General features: G+C 37.4%; 1 protein-coding gene across 1 annotated transcript in view; it reads left to right on the forward strand.

The window, feature by feature from the left end:
- Positions 1-21,949, forward strand: part of TOMM70 (translocase of outer mitochondrial membrane 70) — a 34,573-nt gene that overhangs the window by 3,088 nt on the left and 9,536 nt on the right. Inside the window, exons 2-7 of the mRNA XM_014732669.3 lie at positions 7,942-8,115; positions 10,480-10,606; positions 12,218-12,327; positions 15,468-15,616; positions 18,041-18,248; positions 20,581-20,715. Coding sequence (XP_014588155.2) covers positions 7,942-8,115; positions 10,480-10,606; positions 12,218-12,327; positions 15,468-15,616; positions 18,041-18,248; positions 20,581-20,715 — 903 coding nt within the window. The remainder of the gene's footprint in view (positions 1-7,941; positions 8,116-10,479; positions 10,607-12,217; positions 12,328-15,467; positions 15,617-18,040; positions 18,249-20,580; positions 20,716-21,949) is intronic.

Raw genomic sequence — 21,949 nt, forward strand, 5'->3', positions numbered from 1 at the left:
TTGAATTCCATGGTTTGTAGTTTTATCACATCAGTTTTTTAATTCAGCTGACTGCAGTTAAAAATTAAACTTTGATTGACTTCTTTGTGTATCTTGAAATGCTTTGAAATGATTTATTTTTGACCCAAATAAAACTGAGCAAAATACTTGTACATACTGTTGTTTGCTTTGTGGAATTTGCACGCTTGTACCTGTAATCTTGCTTTAAATTACTGGATGATTCTTCAGTAAAGCAACAATAGGAATGTCTTTGCCATTTTTTTTAATGGAAATTTGTATTTTTGCTGTTTGTGACTAATAGATACCAAAAGATGATTTTTTTGTCTTTTTTATAGTGTGGTCCTTAGAGTTATTATTAGACTATCTAAATATAGCTGACCATTAGTTGTAATTTATTTATTATCTGTAGTTGGAGAAATTGCTCTCTTTGCATAGCATCTTTAGATTGGCAACTTCAGTGGGTTTTGTAAGTAAGGCAGCATTTGTTTCAACTCATGGAAAAAATGGCAGAATCTTGACGCCCTAACTGTTCTTTCTCCACCTGAGCAATAGCTATATTTTTTAAAAGAATGAAGGAATGGACAAATATTGTTGGTTCAGAGTTCAATATCAGTGAGCAAATGGAAAATCAGTGGGTTTTGTGTGTTAGTTTATCTTTACCTTAATGTACAATGAACTAACAAAATGATCTGGGCTTTTATCTATCGGTTTGAGATTTGCATGTGCAATGTAGACTATATACAATTATCATTTATCTGGGATAGCAAACATTTGTAAAGCAAAAGCAGAAATTGATATTTTTGTTTAATTAGGATTTTAGGATTTCACTAAAGAGAGGCATCTAATCACAGTTGATAACGTCTGAGATTGAGGTACTTAAAGTATTAAATCATGTTCCATTTGGGGCCGTTATAAAATCTAACGTGATGTGCCATTTTGCTTCAGTAATTTTTTTTAAAGTGTGAAGAATTACAGATTTTCAAAGTTCAAAATGTTCTGTGAAGATCATCTTGTCCATAGTGTTTCTCAGTCTCTGGGCCTGAGTTATCACAAGGGACTACCACACCCATATGACACCGAGCCTGGTATCCTGGCTGCACGGATATCTTAAGTTATTTCTTTTTTTCAAACAACCTGTGACTTTTTAAAAGTGCATTTATTTACAAGTATTATCAACTTTATAATAGCTTCTTATCCAGTTATTTTTGATCTGATGATAAAAACGGTTATGCTAGTGATCAAGTTTTTTTAATGTTACCCAGAAGTTACCCACATGAAATGGTTAGGAACCACTAATCTAAGTAAGCCCTCTGGAATGGGAAGGGAGAGATGTACCTAAACATTTTAATGATGGGAGCAAAGACTGAGTAACCTGTTATCTTTGAAATGAAGTAATTTTCTTCCCCCAAATGATCTGTTTCTAGTCGTTGTTTAAAAATCAGGGTCACCAATGACATTCCTTTGTAATTAAGTCCACTAAACACCTTTCAATCTGTATCTTACTTGATGCTTGGCAGTATTTCACATTGTCATCTCTTAATTTCATAACTTCGCTGTGGCTTCTGAGACACTACATTCTCCTGATTTTCTTTGTTTGTTTTAAACTTCCTGATACCTACCTCCCTTGCTGTTTCTTCTCAGTCTCCTTTCTAGGCTCTTTTCTCTGCCTCTTCCTTTTGGTGACCTTCGTGGGCTGTCCTAGGCATTCTTAATGCTCCGTACCTTCCCTGGATGTCTGCTCGCCCTCCAGCAGCTTCACTTAGCACTTAATCTATGGATGGCTCTCTAATTTCTTGTCTATGGCCCAGACCTCTCAAGAGGCCACAATATAAAAGGAACCTTCCCTTCATTACCTCACACTCGGACTCCTGTTTTTCCTGAGAATACCCCTTATCAATTAATGTGCCTCATCTAACTAGTTTCCCAAGCCAGAAACTTGGATATCATACCTGACTTTTAACTCTTCCCCTGTCCTCCACATCCAATCTAGAAAAACATCCAGGAAATTCTCTGTCTTAAATATCTGACTACTGCTTCATTCCAACCACCATTATTTCTTGACTGAGTAACTGCTACCCTCGTAACTGTCTTCCTCCAATCCATTTGGTCACTACCAGAGTAAATCCTGACAGGACCATGCTTAAAACCATTAAGTGGTGTTCTCTTCATCAGCGATAAGATAAAGTTCAAATTCATCATGATTTCAGACCCTGCGTGATCTTGATCCTGTTACCTCTTCAACTTCATCTCTTGCCACTTCCTCTTGTTTCTCACCTTTGGATGTTCTTTGAACGCTGCCCAGTACCTCTACCTTCTCACCCTTCAAGTCACAAAATGTGGGTCATTTCACCTTTTCTGAAAACCTTCTAAGCCTACCTCTCATCTGTGTGAACTTTACCTCTCCGTTGCGCTCACCACATGGTCCTAGGGTTGCTTATTCATGTCTTTCCTACTATGATCTTCAATTTGTGAAGGCTGGGACCATCTCTCTCTCTCTCCACTGTATTCTCAGAACCTAATGCAATGCCTGGCACACAGCAGGTGTGGAGTGAATGAGCCAATGAAGCTTCATTCCTTGACCTCTCTAAGTTTTTATATATATATTTAATTCCACAAGTTGAATATTTTTTTCAAAACTTCCAGCTTTTTTTTAAGATTTTTTTTTTTCCTTTTTCTCCCCATAAGCCCCCCAGTACATAGTTGTATATTCTTCGTTGTGGGTCCTTCTGGTTGTGGCATGTGGGACGCTTCCTCAGCGTGGTTTGATGAGCAGTGACATGTCCGCGCCCAGGATTCGAACCAACGAAACACTGGGCCACCTGCAGCGGAGCGCGCGGACTTAACCACTCGGCCACGGGGCCAGCCCCCCAGCTTTTTATTTTTAATTTACCAGTAGATCCTGGAAATTGCTATAACAGTTTTAAACCTCATATAGACATTCTTTGTTTATAAATCACTTGATTTTTTATGAAGTACAACCATAATCCTGCAAAAGCAGCATTCTTAGAAGTAGGTTCTGCTTAGGTAAAGATTATACTGTATAATGATTTAGTAAGTGAAATTGGTTGTAGATTTTTAAAATTTCAGGACATAAAATGGGAAAGGACTTTCTTATTATCTTAGGTATTTTCTTATTATCCTGGGTTTGACTCATATAAAAGTAACAGTTGGGCAATAAAGTATTGAAAGATTGTTTCTCATGCACTAAGTGTGCCAGAGTTGATTGCCACTTCTGTAAAGTTGGGATTCAAATTTTAAAATATGCTTTTGGAATTTGGTAAATTTAAGGGAATAAAGCCATTTAAGAGAGACATTATTGAACCACCTCATGTATATTTTAACTGGATGCGTATAAATGTGTAATTGTGATAAACTAATATGCATTTTATTTTCTTACACGTGGATTAATGTCCCTAATTTTAGCTCATTTTCTTTCACAGTGACTATATGCAATCATCAAGATAATATTATATAAATACTTGCTAAGAATTTACAGTGATTCCTTATTGCCAAATGTATGTCATTAAAAGCTTTCTGTAATGTAGTCATTTTACCATCACAGGACTTGTTTTAGAGGTCCTTTCTGGTCTCCTGAATTTCTTCAGGGTGTGTGCTAAATAACTCTTTTAGGGTTGTTTTTCCTCCTTGGAGTATTTTCCTAACTGTCCTCTGTTAGTCATCTTTGTTCCAGGGCAGATTCTTGTAAGTAACTTTCACTGTCAAACCCTGATTGTTTTCTTACTTTGTAGTCCACTAAATTCACTGAGATTGTACCTTATATCTGTAGCTTTGGTCTTTAAGTGTAATTTGTTTTCCAGAACTGATTTGCCTCTTGTAAGGGATTGGGGGGCAGGTTCCTAGGTTGTGCCTGGTAGTTGATAAGTTTCAACACACAATATTTGTTGGAGAGGGAGAAAATGAACTTATTTACTATGTTTCTCATTCTTTCCTTTTAGATTTATTTCCTGAGTTATTTGTTTTTAACCCTTGTGTCTTACCCAGATAGTTTTGGATGTTATGTGTGTGTATATATGCGGTTGCTACTCTTTGGACTAATAATTTTCTGGTTATTAGTGGTACGATTTGCTAATCACCTAATGTACACGGTGAGATTTCAGTGTTTTGGTCAGTGGTAGTTCTTTTGAGAGGCTGCCAGTTAACTTATTTTCTGCACTGGCCTCTAGTGTTGCCTCAGAATAAAGACTATCCTGTTGGTCGTTGTACGGTGGAGTCACGTCAGATGTGCTTTTAACTAAAATGAATGCAATTGTACGTGCTTGGCAAAAATAAAGACAGACATCTAGTTGTGCTGATGCTTCCCTTTGTCTTTTCACTTAGTGCCCTTCTGCCTTGGAGTCAGTAGTGAGCAAGATATGATGCCTGAATTGGTTTCCTTTGTTTCAGTTCCAGAGTGTGAATCTGGGTATGATTCTAATGATAAAGATCCATATTCTTCATAAAACATGGATGAAGGGAACATGGAATGAAGGGAAGCAGCTGGACAGAAAGTAAAGGGCGGGCTGTGAGCAGAAGGTGATGGCGATGTTAACCAGGTTCATGCTGTCCAAAGATGTGGGTTGGTTGCTTTCTGGAGTGGTGGTGGAGGAGCAATGGAAGAAATTTGTGATTTGATGATTTGCCTATATAATTTGATCCTTTTCCACTTAATGTCATTCAGAACATCGTTTCTCTACATTACAGTAAGGAAAGGAAATTAAGCAGGCTCTGATTTTGGCCTTAGGAGTTAAAGAATTTGTAATAATTTTTTAAAGGAAGCTATTATAAAACTTAACCAGTTGGAGGGAAAGATTCAGTTCATTGGTTTTAGGTTGATTTAGACTTTGATGAATAAAAATAAGAAGTATCCATCTTTCTAAGAAGAGGAAGTCTTGTGTACCTCTCTGGGTTTCTGTCTATTCTTTTGGCTTGTCAGCCCTAGCCCCTAGCTATGGCTGCCTTTTGTATTCTGTATTATATCAGTTAGCCTTAAATTCGTAGTAGACAGGAAAGAATTCATGCCTGTTTGTGCTAATGAAACAAGGCCATTACTCAGCCTAGAGAATGTTCTTTTTATTTAAGCTGCAGATCTTTAGTAAAAATGTTAAATAAATCTTCAGTGTGTTTGTAGTCAAACATACTTCTCACATGCATTTAATATGCCACATTATTTTCTATATTAACAGTCCCTTGTGTTCTGGGAGTGTATTAGCCATGTTCTCAATGACATAGAAACATTGTAAACTTTTTGCAAGAAATTGAAATAGTTTTCTTTGTATTAATGTCAAAAGTAATTGAGTTTCATTATTTTAAAGTTTTATTAGGCACGTGAAGGTTCCTGGTTATGATGTCTTCTTGGCAGATTGTACCTTTTATTGATAAAACTGTCTTTCTTTGTTCCATCTGAGGCTTTTGAACGGTGTTTTGTCTGATACTGCCTTCTTTCTGTTAGTATTTGCCTTCTGTAACTTTTTTACATTCTTTTTTTGACCTGTCATTTTGTTTTAAGTCATGCCTTATGGGCAGCATGTAGAGTAACTTTTTTATTTTAAACAGTTTGAAAATTTTTGAATATGGAGATTTAACCTATTCATGTTTATTGTTATTGATGTGTTTACTGGTTCCTGCCATATGTACTCTACTTTTTTGTTTCTTCCTTTACCCTCCCTTGCCTACTTTTTGTTGTATTGATCGTCTGCCCCACTTTGGTTTTATTTTTAGTGGTAAGGAAGTTGTACACCTCTGCTTCTGTTCTGTGTTCAACCTTAAATGCTAGTTTGGCTGGGTATAAGATTTTAAGTTCAAGATCATCTTTCTTCAGAACTTTCTGCAGCTCCAAGAATTTTTCTGATATTTCTTTAAACACTCCTTTCTTTGCCTTTCCTTCTAAACTTCAGATAGATGTTGGAATTTCTGGATTAATACTCCATTGTCATTTAACATTTTTGGTTTTCAAGGTATCTAATTGGTGCACTTTAAAAGCAGGCTTTTTTTTTTTTTTTTTTTTTAATGACTGTGATAGGTTCTCATTCCTCTGATGTTAACTTTTCTCTTTGCTTGGTCTATCTTGCTTTCCCAAATATCAATTTTCTATTTGAGTTGGTGCCTCTCTTTTGTGGTATTACTTTTCCTTTAATGTTGGCAATTCTTGACAGTGTGTTCTCTTGGAAGACAGAGACAAGGTATGCCTGTTACTTGTCTCTTGGAAGTACGGTGTCCTCACTCCTTCTGGATGGCACAGCCCTACTCCAGTCTGACTTCTGCTTCCTTCAGTGGACTGGAAGGACTGTTGAGATTGCTTCAAGTGCAGTTTTCCAGAAATCACCTTGGTAGTTGCCCCACAGAGCCCACAGCTACGTAAGAGATTCCTAGTTGCCTTCTATTATGGATGTTTTGTGTGGAGGATTTTCTCTGTCACAGTTTTTGGAAGATGATTAAGGGTATTGACAAATGGAAGATTTTGTATTTATTAATTTATTTGTGCTTTATTTGGTTCCTTTCATCCTCCCACATCCTAGTTTTAAAATATGCGTGTTCCTTGTTGACACTGGCTAGCTTAAACTAGCTGTTTAGTATTCTGACCTTAGATACGTAGAATTTTCTAGACATCCTTCTTTGCACACTATACTTTTAAAAATAACCATAGCTATAGTCAGACTAAAGGAGAAGGGAAACAAAAGGTAAATGAAGGGGGAAAAGCAACAAAGAGAAATAAAGCAAGAGTAAGGAGAAAAGAGCAGATGTAAGGAAGGGTTACTGTCTCCTTCTCTCTGTGACTGAGATGCCCTGGGCCCCAGGCAGCTTGCCTTTCACAGCCCCTGTAAGTTATTTGTGGAGCACCTGCCTCTGCTGCTTTTTTTGACAGTGCTCACCTGTTGGAGATTATATGGATCTTTTCATAATCACATATTTGTTAAAGTTGGATGAGGTTGACAAACAAAATTTTGGGTAGACTTGCCACAGAGCTCTTGGACCTAGTAGCTGGAACCTGAATAACTGGATTTAACTACAGAGATGCTTCCCAGATGTTAATTGAAGTGTTCATCACTGTCCTCAGCAGGTGTTAACTCCCAACTATTCTATAATGTACACGTGAAGAGTGTAAATTGCGTCCTCCAGGAAGCAGACTCTGAGACAAAGATAAGCGTGCAAAAGATTTATTGATGAGCAAACAACAGATTTGGGATAACAATTATTTATTGAAGACAGCAGCGTGTTTCTACAATCTATTTTAAACGCTTGACAAACAGCCTAATAGAAAAATAGCAACTACACATGAATAAGTGGTTTTTAGACTAAGAAAGCCGTGTGGCCAATAAACATGAAAAGATTTTCAAATTCATTAATAGGAAAATGAAAATAATGTTGGAATATTACTTTATACGGGTAAACCTTTATAAGGGTTATTCAGCCTTGGCACTGTTGACGTTTTGGATCTGGTAATTCTTTGCTGTGGGGGGCTGTCCTGTGCGTTGTAGAATGTTAACAGCATCCCTGGCCTCTGCCCCCTAGATGTCAGTACCACCTCCTTTCCACCCCAGTTGTGACAATCAAAAACGTCTCCAGACATTGTCAGATGTGACCTGATAGGTAAAATCACCCCTGATTGAGAACCACTGTTTTATACCCATTAGACTGGCAAAAATTAAACACAGCAATGACACCTGTTGCTGACAGGAATCGCGGAAAAGTGGTACTTTAAAGAACTATAGCCCTTTATGGGAAAAATCTGAGTGTTTTTGAAATTAAAAATATGTAAACCTTTTGACTTAGCAGTCTTACTGCTGAGAACTCTATCCCATGCAGATATATTTATGAAGCAGCTTTCACTATAAACAGCCATTCTGCCCTCCCATTTTTCTTCTGTCAGTTTAGCATTTAGTCACCGTGATCTGAATCCATTCCCGTGTAGTGATAAGTGTTTTTGGTTTCCTCTCATTTTAGAACTCTCTTGATAGAGCCCAAGCAGCCAAGAACAAAGGCAACAAATATTTTAAAGCAGGAAAATATGAACAAGCTATTCAGTGCTATACCGAGGCTATCGGTTTGTGCCCAACGGAGAAGAACGTTGACCTTTCCACGTTTTATCAAAACAGAGCTGCTGCCTTTGAACAGTTGGTATGTATCCTAGGTTGTTTTTTCTCTTCTCTTTTTTCTCTTTATTTGCATAATGTTTCAGTTAATGTCACTCAAATCTAATAAATTTTTTGAAGTTGTTTTGAAATTATAGGATTTTTGTTTTGTTTTTATGTCCTTTAATTGTCCATAACTTTTTAAGAACAAATTTAGTTTTGCTGGTCAAATATAATCTAAAGTTATATATATCAGATTTTATGAAATTAGGTAATACAGAAAGTAAAAGTTTCTGGTGACCCTGTCCTCTTTGACAGTTTGAGCCTGTTTCTTCAAATTTTTGTCTCCATAAATGTAATAGTAGCATATGTGGGGAAAAATAGGCCAAAGATGAGTTCCTATTATACATATTGTTTGCAACATAGAGCTTTTCATGGAACATGCACAGCACATTCGTTCCTTTTAAAGGCTCTATGCAGTAGCTGTTGTATGGTTGTATGGTGGAAAACATCTCCCTGTTGATGAACATTTGGATTGCTTCCTGTTTTCCCTCTTGCATTCAGTGTTGTAATAAATATTTTTGCATAGTTTGGGGAGGATGAAGTTGTAGAATAAAATTCTAGAAACAGGAAATATAAAGAGGTAGCATCAGTACCTACTCCCAACCATAACGTATGAGCATATAGTAATACATTTCCATATATGAGCATGTAATAATATATTTTCAGTATTCTCACTGACTGTGGGTATTATCAGTCTTAATAATTTCTGCCACTCTCCCAGGAGAAAAATACTATATTATTGTCTTAATTTGCGCTTGAGGTGTTGCTGAAGTTGACCATCCTTTTCTCTGTTTGTTGAGCATTTGTATTTCTGCATTTATTTATTCAACGAAATTTTATTGACTGTCTCATATATGGAAGGTTACTATGGTAGGAGCTGGGTTTATAAAAGGCAACAGTTATACATGGAACTCGAGGATAGCTGAACAGTAAACTATTAAATGATGTTTTGATAGATGCTTTGATGAAACACATGATTCTGTAATAGAGGAATGACCAGAGATGGGATTGGTGCATAAAATAGTGGAGAAGAGAGTGTTACAAATAGAGGAAACAGTATGTATAATTGCTCTGAGACCGGAGAGAGTTTGGTGTAATTAAAGAAGTATAAAGCGGGGCTGGCCCGGTGGCACAGCAGTTAAATTCGCATGTTCCACTTCCCGGTGGCCCGGGGTTCACCGGTTCAGATCCCGGGTCTGGGCATGACACCACTTGGCAAAAGCCATGCTGTGGTAGCTGTTCCACATATAAGGTAGAGGAAGATTGGCATGGATGTTAGCTCAGGGCCAGTCTTCCTCAGCAAAAAGAGGAGAATTGGCAGTAGTTAGCTCAGGGCTAATCTTCCTCAAAAAAAAAAAAAAAAATTAGTATAAAGGGTCCTGGAGTAGAGAGAGAGGAAATTGGAAAGGTAGCAGAGGCCAGATCTGGCAAAGCCTTGCAATGTTTGGAAAGCTGAGACCAACAGAACTTGCTGTTGCATTGGAGGTGAAGGGCCAAGAGAAGCAGGAATCTTAACGATAGTGGAGAGGGAGAGGAGGGGAAGGGGTGAGACAGCTAAGTAGACAGTTAAGTTGAGAAATGTCTCTATTTTAGGAGAGTGGTCTGGGCTGAAGAGATACACTTGGGAGTCATCTAATTGTAGATGTTACGTAAGGCTAGGACAATAGATGTGATCACCTAACCTGAGAGAAGAGAGGCCTGGAGGGTTCCAACATGTGGAGAGCAGCAGAGGGGAGAATTCAGCGAAGGAAATTCAGGAGGTGATGGGAATCAAGCAGAGTGGCAGCTTGTCAGAGGTTTGCAGTAAAGAGGAGCTGCGAGATGGGGTTGTAGCTGCAGGCCTTATGGAATCAAAGGAGAGTTTAAACGATGGACAATACTGAGCAAATGTTTTTATGCTCCTGGGAATGATTGAGTAGGGAAGCAGATTGATGCAGAGGTGGGGTAGCTACCAGAGTGAAGTCCTTGAAGTGGGGAGAGTGTGGATCCAGATCGCAAGTGGAGGGTTGGCCTTGGATGAAGAGGAGCACTCCCTCAGTGTTAGATGATAACACTAACAGGGGAAGGAGGAGAGTGTGTGAGCACATCGATGCAGGGAGGTCTGCAGATTTGGTGGAAGAATGATGGCCTAAGTATGTCCTTGCCTATGTTTAAAAATCAGGTTGCTTATCTTTATTACAGATATTTTTATGAGCTGTTGTAATGTATTGTGGATATTAACTCTGTATGTGTTGGGAATATTTTTTTCTATTGTGGGACTCTTAATACTCAGCTTAAGTTTGGAAAACTGATTTCTGTCAAATGGTGCTTCCTTTAGTGTGACTTTTTTTAATACTTTCAATTACAGCAAAAATGGAAAGAGGTGGCACAAGATTGTACAAAGGCTGTTGAACTTAATCCCAAATATGTGAAAGCTCTCTTTAGACGTGCAAAAGCCCATGAGAAGCTAGACAATAAGAAGGAATGTTTAGAAGGTGAGGGTATTTTTGTGTTTACATATGAAAATTACTGGAGGCTTTGTAGTCATTCGTTAATTTACATGAAACTCAGCTACGAGTAGAGAAATCAGTTGTATTTTAAAAGTTTGACTCTTCCTCAGTTGAGACTGTGTTTTCTAGTTTAAATTGAGATTGCTGATACTTGAGTATTGTCTCTGTTCCCAACTATGGAATTAAATGAGTATTAAGAGTTGAAATTTATATACCACATATTTTAAACTTGGCAATTAATGAGATCAGTGTAATTCCATGAATAAGAAATCAGAAAAGAGGTTTTAATAAGTGATAGTGTTTCTAAGATTCTACATATTTTCAGTTAATATCCTATATAAATATGAAATAATTTTGAGGTGAATCACTAAGGACAATATTTGTTTTTTGCCTTTGGTATTTCAAGCATTATTTTATATCCAATTAGCGAGTATGTAATTAGTAACAAGCATGGGTGAATTTGCCATTCTCACTAAATACTGTAAATATTCTGCAGCCTCTAATTGGCTATATCTGCTGCCAAAATTTCAATCAGAATAGAGGCCACTGGCTTTTAAAGTACATTCTTCGAAGTGACATGGAGCTAAACCAAAGTTTAATTTCTGCAATCTAGAAGTGCTTTCCACCACATATTTAAATCTGCTTTAAAAACATCGATAATCAGATCTAGCCTTAATTATTTTCTAAAAATAACATTACTATTTAAAAGGAAAAAACCTTTTTATTAAAAAAATCTGGATTACCAAGTAGAGCGGTTTAGAGAACATTTTAGAAAACTTTGAGGTTTTGTGGTGTCATGTTCTCTGTTGGTGGGTAGAAGGAGTGTTGCTTTGGAAAAGAGAATTCTGAGTTTTGAGCCAGGCCTTGAAGTTATTAACAGATAATAATTTATAGAGAAGACGTTAAATAGAGTTTAGAGAGGAGAAATGAGATGGGAAAAAGACATTGATATTGGCACTGGTCAAATTATCAGGAGGACATATAGTAGATTGACTTGTTTGGAAGAGCAAGGATTTGAAATCGTGAGAAATTGAGTTCAGAAAGATGCAAGAGCCAAGCTTGAGAGGTTAAGGAACCACTGATCTTTTTAACTTCAAACCAGTGTACCTTGAGCTGTGGCATAACCAGAGGAAAATGGTATTTTGAAGCAGATTTAAATTGAGAGTTCTGTGGCAGAATGGCTTTGGATACAAGGAATAACCCTGAGGCCTGTAAAAAATACCAGACATGAGAGAGCCATGTTATGTTGATTTGGCCTAGAGTTACTGGCCAGAAGGGAATATTCCTGGGTTCCCTTTTTTTCTTTGCTATGTAGAATGTTAGGGTGGTGAGAAACGTCACAAATCATACAGTACAGTCCCTTTCATTTCACAGGTGAGGAAGGTGAATCCCAGAGAAGTGGAGTGACTTTCTGAGCTTTGAGTTTGGTCATAGATATAAAACTAAATTGTTAATCAATTTATTGGAAATGAATTTGATAGTCACATTAGGCTCTGAATTTAGTTTGGCTTTCTGTGGTAACGTTATGCCCATTTGATGCTGCTGATCATCTTTGCAATAATTCCATATTTACTCTTGTTTTTACATCATTTCTAGATGTCACTGCTGTGTGTATATTAGAAGGGTTCCAGAATCAACAAAGCATGCTGTTAGCTGATAAAGTTCTCAAACTTCTTGGAAAAGAGAAAGCCAAAGAAAAATACAAGGTAAATTATTCTGAGTTGGTTAGTAGAGGGGGGGAAGTATATATTGTGAAGGGTCATTTCTAATTTATACTGCTTAAATTTGGTCAAGAGGGCAATGGGAACGACTGAAATTAGATCTGGATTATATTTCTTTTTCCTGTAATCTTGGTCTTTTGTTGCTTATCTTTTCAAAATAAGAATATAGACTGTGTCCGATATTGTACCTGGGGAATATTGAAAGAATTCATTTGTATTAGAGGTGGTTCAAATCCAGTCTGCCCCACTTGTTTTTATAAACAATGTTTTGTTGAAACTTGGCCACTCACACATTGTTTTGGGCAGCTTTTAAGCTGCAACAGCAGAGTTGAAGTTGTGACAGAGACTGTATGGCCTGCAAAGCCTAAAATATTTGCTCTCTGGCCTTGTTCAGAAAAGCTTGCCAACCCCTATTCTGTATCATTAAAGTTTTTAAAGGTATACTGGATAAATTGGGATTGGTTTTAGGCAGTTAGTAACAGATGGTTTAATTCAAGAAACATTTATTGGACAAAGCTCTGTCGTGGGCATTTTAGAAGGGTGGGTACAAAGGCATGATTCTTGCCTTTACCGAATTACAGTTTGGTGAGAGAGACTATTAATAAGTACAAAAGGCACATTCTGGTGAAGTGTCACAGAGGGATTAAGTAGAGTACCGTGGGAGTACCATAGACATCACTGCAGTTGTTCTGCTAAATTTCAGTAATATTGAGGCTATTTTTCCTTTTTTCTTTAATAACTTGCTTTTCTCTTAAATTGATTTTAATGAGCTGTATGTATTTTTAACTTTATGTCTCTGAATGTTAGAGTTAAAACAAGTTTCTTCACTGCAGGACTTTCCTGTGCTAGGATGTGTTGTGACTCTCCGAGAGGAGCACAGCATAGTGGCTCTCAGTCTCCAAACTATGGAACCTTTTTTCCCTCACGCGTCTCATGACCTGGTGTTCCTCAGAACGCTTGGTAAAATACTGTGTTGGAGTCTCAAAAATTGAACTCAAAGGAACCTAGTTTCCTTGTGTGTTCTAATATCTTGTTACTGTTGAGTAGTTAGACTGCTAGCACTGCAGGGTGGTAAGAAAATGTAAGATAATCAACATTTACAGAGGTTCCAAATCAGTTTCCACATGTATTTTCTAATCTGTTTGGCTGCCACTTTGTAAATCACAAGATAGTTTTCATATTGTTTTTATTTTTACAATAACCCTATAAGATAAATAAGGCAAGTATTTTTATTGCCATTTTAGCGATGAGGAAACTGCAAATGACATATGTAAGGTCACATAGCTAATAAGTGGCAGAGCGAGAATTTGTATCTAGTTCCTTTGATACTTAAGTCTGTTACTTGTAACATTGTTTTCATTTTCAATTTGCAACTCTGTGGAAGACAGAGAGGTGGATAGCTTCATTTTATAAGCTGAACTAGGAAACTAAAAGATATTAATGATTTACTCAGCCTCCAATAAGTGCCATTTAAATTTCTGTTTAAGCTTTTCCCCAGAGTGGGAAGTGATTGCTGCTGTATTCTCCTACTCAGAGTCTGTAGTGAAGTACTGAAGTTACGCGTATTTGTCACTCGATGAGTGGCCATTTGATTTAAAATATTTATCTGTATAATCCTAAATTAAGACACATTGAATGTCTCTCCAGAGAGAGCACAAAAACAGGGGTTTTCCCTTAGGTTTCCTGTTCAGTTTTCCTTGTTCCCATTCTCATCTATCCTAGATCAGATCATTTACTTACAAAGCCAGATTCCTTTTTTTTCCTTCCTTCAAATACAAAGATATTAAATCTACCAAAATAATGGAAATGATATTTGTTATACGTATAATTGAAAATACCATATTTCCGTCTTGAAATCTTTGGTCTGGGTTATGTAGATAAAGGATCCAAAATGTATCATGCCCTTTGGCTATTTTATTCACTCTTCCCTCTTCCTTTAAAACTTTATCATCTCAAATGTACTATAAGGAGGAACAAAATACTCCTATAATTATGAATCAGGTTGCCATGCCAAAAAGTAATAATTAAAATGGGAAATGTGATTTCATTCTGTCAGTGGCACTTACTGTAACGGAGATCTTTGGATGCAGTACAACTAGAGGACAGACGAAAGCCCATGGTAAATGGACATCACGTCTCAGCAGCACTTGTGTAAGATGTGGGCTTGAGTGATAAACTGAGATGCCAGTCTTCTAGCACAGGGACCAGGAGAAGGAGATAATTTTAACTCAGCAGCTATTTGCCTTTTGTGTTCCAGATTTCACCTTCCTTTACTTTTAGTGGTTCTAAGAGTTCTGGATATTTTATAACTTTGGAGAGGGGAAAGGCTCTCATTTAAAACCTACTTTGATGGATTTAGCCCCAACAATGATGATATATGTTTGTTGACCTTCCATTCCCAGATGATTTGGACAATGGCATTGGCATATTAATGACTGGGAACCTCCATTCCTCTCCCAACTGCTCCCCAGTTCCCTCCCCAGGCTGTCCTTCTGGAATTGGTGTGGGCTCTCACTTCCAGCTTGGTCAGAGCCAGGGTGAGCGTTTTCTTTCTGGAGAAGCACCTGAGGAGCTGAAGCAGCAGCCTCTGGCCCTTGGGTATTTAGTCTCAACTGCTGAAGCTGAGAATCTCCCCCAGTGGTTTTGGTCATCGTCTTCCCGTGCTCAGAACAGTGCCCCCTCTTCCTAAAGGCTTCGCTGCAGCACCACATTTCCGTAGCACAGGTGGACGAACTTCTCGCTGCCAGGAATTCTCAGCGGGTTCCACAGCCTCTTCACTCCAAAACCACATCTGATGTTTTAAGGTTTGTTTTGGGGTAGTTCAACGCTCTGTCCTGGCTCAGGTGCAATCAGCCCACCCAAGACCGTACCTCCTGCCTTCCCGTCCACTTTGTGGTGCTCACTCAGTTGTACAATGCCATCATGAATATACTTTAATTGGGAAAGCAAAAAATAAAAAAAAATAAAACCTGCTTTGAACTGTTAGGACTGGCAGCTTTACCATTTCCACTGCCTCTTAAAAATGAGATTCCAATTTTTACGACAGTCATTCTCATTGTTCTACAAGTGTACCTGCTTCTTTAGTGTTTTCTCATTCTGATCTATTTAAAATGATTAATTTTCAGAATCGTGAACCTCTGATGCCATCTCCACAGTTTATCAAATCTTACTTCAGTTCTTTCACGGATGATATAATTTCTCAGCCCATGCTTAAAGGAGAGAAGTCTGATGAAGATAAAGACAAGGAAGGGGAGGCTTTAGAGGTGAAAGAAAAGTAAGTGTGTTAAGCATAGTGTCTGCTTAATGTTTTGGGGGGGATTTTTGGTTTTGTTTCTGGTTTTTTGCTACCATAGAGCCCAATTGGGACTGAGTCATCTCAAAAAAAAAATCTATCTATAGATAGAAATACACTAAAAATTATATAATATTATTATGATAAAAATACTTCTCTCACACGTGTCTGTTACACCATGAGAGTTACTTGTCTGGTGACTCAAGGTTTTCCTGCCTGCAGGAGCTGCGTTTAGAACCCTCTGTGACATTCTCCAGAGGACTCTCGGTGCGTCAAGTGGTTCACTAAGTGAATAGGGCACTTTCCGGAAAATTATCGTCTGGTTCAACATCTAAATGTTGTAGTGCAGGAAGTGTGTAATTTATAACCTCTGAGATGCTTAGGAGTACCCAAAAGAGAAACTTTCTTCAAGGTTTTTTCTGCTTATCTAAGAAAATGCCATTCTTTGGGCTTCTTGTGTTTGCTCCTATAGAGAGCTGAAACCAAGCAAGATACTGTGTTTACAACTGGAGATCAAGTGATAAATGTAGTATCTAAGCCACCTAGCCTGCTTATCCATTTGTAATTGTCAGTACTTGTGTTTTGCTGTTAAGGTTAGCTCTCTTCTCTAAGAGATGGTATAATATTATTACCAACATGACGTTTTTTAACGAGTGTGGAAGAGAAGGGAATATTCTTATAGCAAAGCATTGTTTTGCATCTATGGCATATTAGAAGGTTTGAGGAAACAGATTGCCTTTGATTGGCACCTCCCCATTTTCTACCATTGTTCGCCACCTTTTAAGGGAGGATACTGTGTATACTTGTACCAAGATGTTCAAAGTTTAATTAGTTCATGTGCAGTCTTTTCAGAAAATTGTAGTTGGAAAGTAAAGGTTTAAGATGATGCCAATAATTTCCTCTTCTGGTTAGGAAATAGTCCTTGTCCCAGAAAAACTATAATGAAGTTAATACTGTTATTCTAAAAACTGTGTTGAGAGGTAGCAGGACGTGGATGCCTCTCACCAGAGCACCAGCTGGAATTGGACCTGAGTTAGGCTTTTTGTTTGTTTAGCTAAAGGAAGATGAGCCCTGAGCTAACATCTGTGCCTGTCTTCCTCCACTTTGTATATGTGGGTCGCCCCCGCAGCATGGCCGACAGTGGTGTAAGTCTGCGCCCGGGACCCAAACCTGCAAACCCAGGCCACCGAAGCAGAACTTAACCACTAGGCCACGGGGCTGGCCCTAAACTTGGATGTTTGAATTCCGTTTTACTCTGAACCTTACCTACATCATTTTCAAAATGGGGCTAATAATACATACGTTGGAGGGTTAGTGAGAGGTTTAGAGGTCGTGTTTGTAAGTAGCTAGCATGGAGGTTCTCCATAAGTAGGAACCAGCATTACTTCCAATCTGATTTAATAATTATATTTTCTTAGCCTAGTGAGCTGAGAAATAAAACTAGAGTGCAGAGAATATTAGAATGTAATTAAAGGAAAAGTTAGCACAGAGTTTATACAATTTTGACCAATATAAATTTAAAGTCACTTGCCAGTTTTCTCTATTCAGAATATGTAACAAATGAAATGAGAAAAATGTACTTTAATTTACAGTGCCTTATATATGTAACACCTCATATTGGTCATCCAATATAAATTTCTTTTCAGTTCAAAAAAATGCCTTTTGCAAGCATCCTCAATAAAAGTCATCAAGAATAGTGATATTGTGGTCACTGCATTTTTAAAAGTAGGAAGGTGTGTGATTTTTTTTTAACTCCTATTTGATGGAAGAGACTTCATTTAAATTTGCTTTTTTGGTGTTTCCATCTCTTCGTTCTAGGTCTGTTCTTTTAGGTGAAACCACACAAGTTCTGGGTGAGAGCCCTTCAGCTGTTTCCCTACCTCCAGTCTTGCTCCTTACAGTCCATTTCCACAGCACAGCCAGAGTGGTCTTTACAAAGCACAGCTCAGGTCATGCCTCTTTCCTGGGCTTCTGTGACCCTAAACTCACTGGATTTTTCCCTATTTCTCTGTTCTCTCTGTTAGTCATGAAATAACTGGTGAGTGACACCAGTGTGCCACCAATATGAAGGTGAATAGACAGGATCCTTGCTCACATTGCAGATCAGTCTGTCATTAGCTCATCCTTCCACATATCTAAATGTCGAGGCCTGGGCAGTAACCCTAGGTTTCTGCCATTGACTCTGCTGGTTCCTTTTTTAAAACTCTTTTTCTAAGGCATCAAGAAAATCCAGTCTACATCAAAAATCCTATCTGTTACCCTCCTGCCCTGCTTCAGTCCCACGCTGGCTGATTAACTTGTTAAGGGGAAATGGACAGTTGCTTAACTCAGGTATCCTAATGTGGCAAATTTTAGCATTTGGTCCTTTCTTAGTAAATAATTTCCTGTGTTCATTTTTATTTTCAGTTCTGGATATTTAAAGGCCAAACAGTATATGGAAGAAGAAAACTATGATAAAATCATAAGTGAATGCTCAAAAGAAGTAGATGCTCAAGGCAAATACATGGCAGAAGCATTATTACTACGAGCCACGTTCTACCTGCTTATTGGCAATGCCACTGCGGCCAAACCAGATTTAGATAAGGTCATCAGTTTGAAAGATGCTAATGTGAAGGTACATTTAAAAATGTGTGTGTGCATGTGAAAAAAATTAGTAAATAAAAATGAGGCTTTTAGATATGCTTTACCAAATTTTTCACATTTTGATTGCCATTCTCCAAATGACTGTTTTTGTTTTGGAGGAAACTACACCTAACGATGATGGAGTTGGTACAGTGAAACTGAAATGTAAATATCAATGATATTTATCTTGAGCTAGGGAAGGAATTTTTTTTTCTATAGTGTTAGTAACTTCAGCTTCTCCTGTGGCCACTGCCTGCTGTGTTGGACTCTACTTGGGTAGGGGTAAGGGTAGTAGAGCAGCGCTGTAGTAACACTGCAAGTAACATGCGTTGTAGTACAGGATTATCATTCAGTGAAGGTAAACACATTTAATAATACATTCTGAAAGATTTCATGTTACGTGAAGCAAGAAACAGGTTCTAAAAATATGATATAGAAATATACTGAAGTATACCAAAAGTTTTTGGAGTTGTGTGGTTGGAACAGCTTTTCGTTTTCCAAGTGTTATCATGTGTATGTAATTATTTCCATAATTAAGAGGGGGAGAGGGTCTCTTGAATTATATGAGCCTTCTATTCAGTGTAACAAGACGGAGCTTAGCCACCAACTATTCCTTACTAGTTTGTTAACATCTCTGTGGCCTGTTTCCTCAGTGAATTAAGTTAACTCTGGCTTTTTTCATCTCCGTTCATGTGTTTTGTGGAATATAAAAGTTATTTTCAAGGCCTGAGTGTTACTAACAAAGTATGTTAACTTCTTGGTAAACAAAAGTAATGACAACTAAGTATTTGTTGAAAGTTCCTTTCAAAATAAGATTTTCAAATTGAAGATACCCTCTAATATTATCTTTAATTTTATTTCCTGCTGATTACAAAGATGTTCTGTTTTGTATTTTTGTTATAATTGTGGGGGCATCCTTGTTTGTTTCATTGAGGAAGATGTTTTTATGTACTTTTGTCTTGAAAAATTGATTGAAAAATTGTTTCATGATCGTGAATCTTGGTTTTAATGGCAAGTAGTAATGATGCCTATCATATGCCATGTACAAAAATTAACCTAAAGTAGATCAGAGACTAAATGTATGTGCTAAAAGTATAAAATCCTAAAAAGGAAGCATGGGAGGAAATCTTCTTTACCTTGGCTTAAGCAGTGGTTCCTTAGATATGACACCAAAAATACAAGCAAACAAAAACAAATAACTTCATCAAAATTAAAAACTTTTGTGATTGAAAGGGTATCATCAAGAAAAAGAAAACGCATTCCACAGAATGGGAGAAAATATTCACAAATCATGTATCTGATAAGGAAATTGTATTCAGAGTGTAAAGAGAACTCTTACAATTCAACAATAAAAAGACAACCCAATTTAAAAATAGAAGGATCTGAATAGACATTTCTTCAAAAAATACATACAGATGACTAATAACATGAAAAGATGTTCAGCATCATTAGCCATTAGGGAAATGCAAGTCAAAATCCAATGAGACATATCACTTTACGCCCATTAGGATGGCTATAATCAGAAAGATGGATGTGGAGAAATTGGAACTCTCATACATTGCTGGTAGAAATGTAAAATGGTAAGTCCCTTTGGAAATTAGTTTGGGAGTTCCTCAAAAAGTTAGACATAGGGTTACCATATAACCCCGCAGTTCTTCTCCTAGGTGCATACTCAAGAGAAGTGAATACAAATGTCCTCACAGAACTTGTTCAGGAATGTTCATAGCAGCATTATTCGTGATAGCCAGAAAGTGGAAGAACTCGAATGTGCATCAGCTGATGAACAGATAAATAAAATGTAGTAAATCGGTACAATGGAATATTATTCAGCCCTTAAAAAAGAATGAAGTACTGACAGATGCTACATCATAGATGAACCTTGAAACCATTATGCTAAGTAAAAGAAGCCAGACACAAAAAGACGGCATAATGTATAATTCCATTTATATGAAATTTCCAGAATATACAAATCCAATAGAAATAGAAAATAGATTGATGGTTTTCAGGGGCTGAGGACTGGGGGGAAATGGGGAGTGACTGCTAGTTTATATGAGATTTCTTTGGGGGTTGATGAAAATATTCTGGAATTAGATAGTGGTGATGGGAGTTCCTCAGAAAGTTTGTGAGTTACCATATGACTCAGCAATTCTTCTGGGTCATATTGCACAACTCTGTGAATATACTAAAAACGGCTGATTTTTACACCTTAAAAGGGTGAGCTGTATGGTTGTGAATTATATCTCAATAAAGCCATTATTTAAAAAAAAAAACAAGTTGGAATAAAAAGTAGTAATGATGAACCTTTTCTCATTTTGGATATGTAGCTTAGAGCAAATGCTCTCATCAAAAGAGGCAGCATGTACATGCAACAGCAGCAGCCTTTGCTGTCTACTCAGGATTTTAACATGGCTGCTGACATCGATCCTCAGAATGCAGATGTTTATCACCATCGAGGACAGGTAAATCTTAATTTTCTTACCAAAAATTCTGACCTTGGGGTTGAGGAATTTGATACCATTTTTGAGAATGTTCTCTCTCTTTTTTTTTATTTTTTTCCTGAGGAAGATTCCCTCAAAGCTAACATCTGTTACCAATCTTCCTCTTTTTGTTTTGTTTTGTTTTTTTGCTTGAGGGAGATTAGCCCTGAGCTAACTTATGTGCCAGTATTCCTCTATTTTGTATGTAGGTCACCACCACAGCATGGCTGACAAGTGGTATAGGTCTGTATCCAGGATCTGAACTGCAAACCCAGGCCATGAAGCTGAGTGTATGAACTTAACCACTACACAATGGAGCCAGCTCCCAGAGAGTGTCTTAGCGTTTTCTTACGTCCCTTCTGAGGGCTGTGGACAGAGTGCCACAGTGGTTTACAGTCTGGGTTGGCATTTATTTAGTCCCATCTTAAGCATTTGTCCCTATAATTCTGGTATTTGCTTATTAAAGAAAGAGAAAAGGAAGACTACAAATGTTGGCTTGCCAGTTCAAGTTTGTTTTTCAGGTGTTTCTGGTTCATAGGTTTTTAATGAGTAAAACATTGAAAACATTTAGTGAGCATTTTGAGTTAATGTTCAAATTAACAGTGATTTTTGTAGGCTTCTTGCTGTAAGGAAATATTAGCCTGGACTATCCAAACAGTACCAAAAAAATCTCTTTTATAACATGCATACTCATTTTTTAGTAAAAATACATACTGAAGAAAACAGTTCCCAATTTTAGCCTGATCTGGGGAAAACGTGGCTTTATAACCTGCTTGTTTTACATGGCTTCTTGGGTGCATTATGGTGTTATGTTGGAAAGTATGGGCTCCATATAATAACAGAAAAGCTGAAGTTCTTTCTTGTGGAGAATTTCATGTAATATTTCTGTCTGAAGGGTCTTAAGAAATGTTGAAATAACCTCTTAAATTCTTGACATTTTGATCTTTACTGGTAGTATCTTAAGATTAATTTGAAAGGTAATTATCTGATGTCTGATCTTTGAAATTTTAAAGTATAGAGATGTTTAGTTTTCTAGAGGACGAGGGTTCTTGCTTGAGAGTCGTCAGAACTTCAGTGCAAAAGTGGCAGGTTTATAGTGCTTTGTAAAAAATCGGACACTACGGTTAAGTTTTAGAGTCTTTCCTTTAAAATTACAGGATTTTCTAGTCCACTGAAGTACTTCTTTATTGAATAATTACTACGTGCTTAGCATTAT

This window comes from Equus caballus, chromosome 19 (genome assembly GCF_041296265.1).
Source record: "Equus caballus isolate H_3958 breed thoroughbred chromosome 19, TB-T2T, whole genome shotgun sequence".
Taxonomy (NCBI): Eukaryota; Metazoa; Chordata; class Mammalia; order Perissodactyla; family Equidae; genus Equus; species Equus caballus.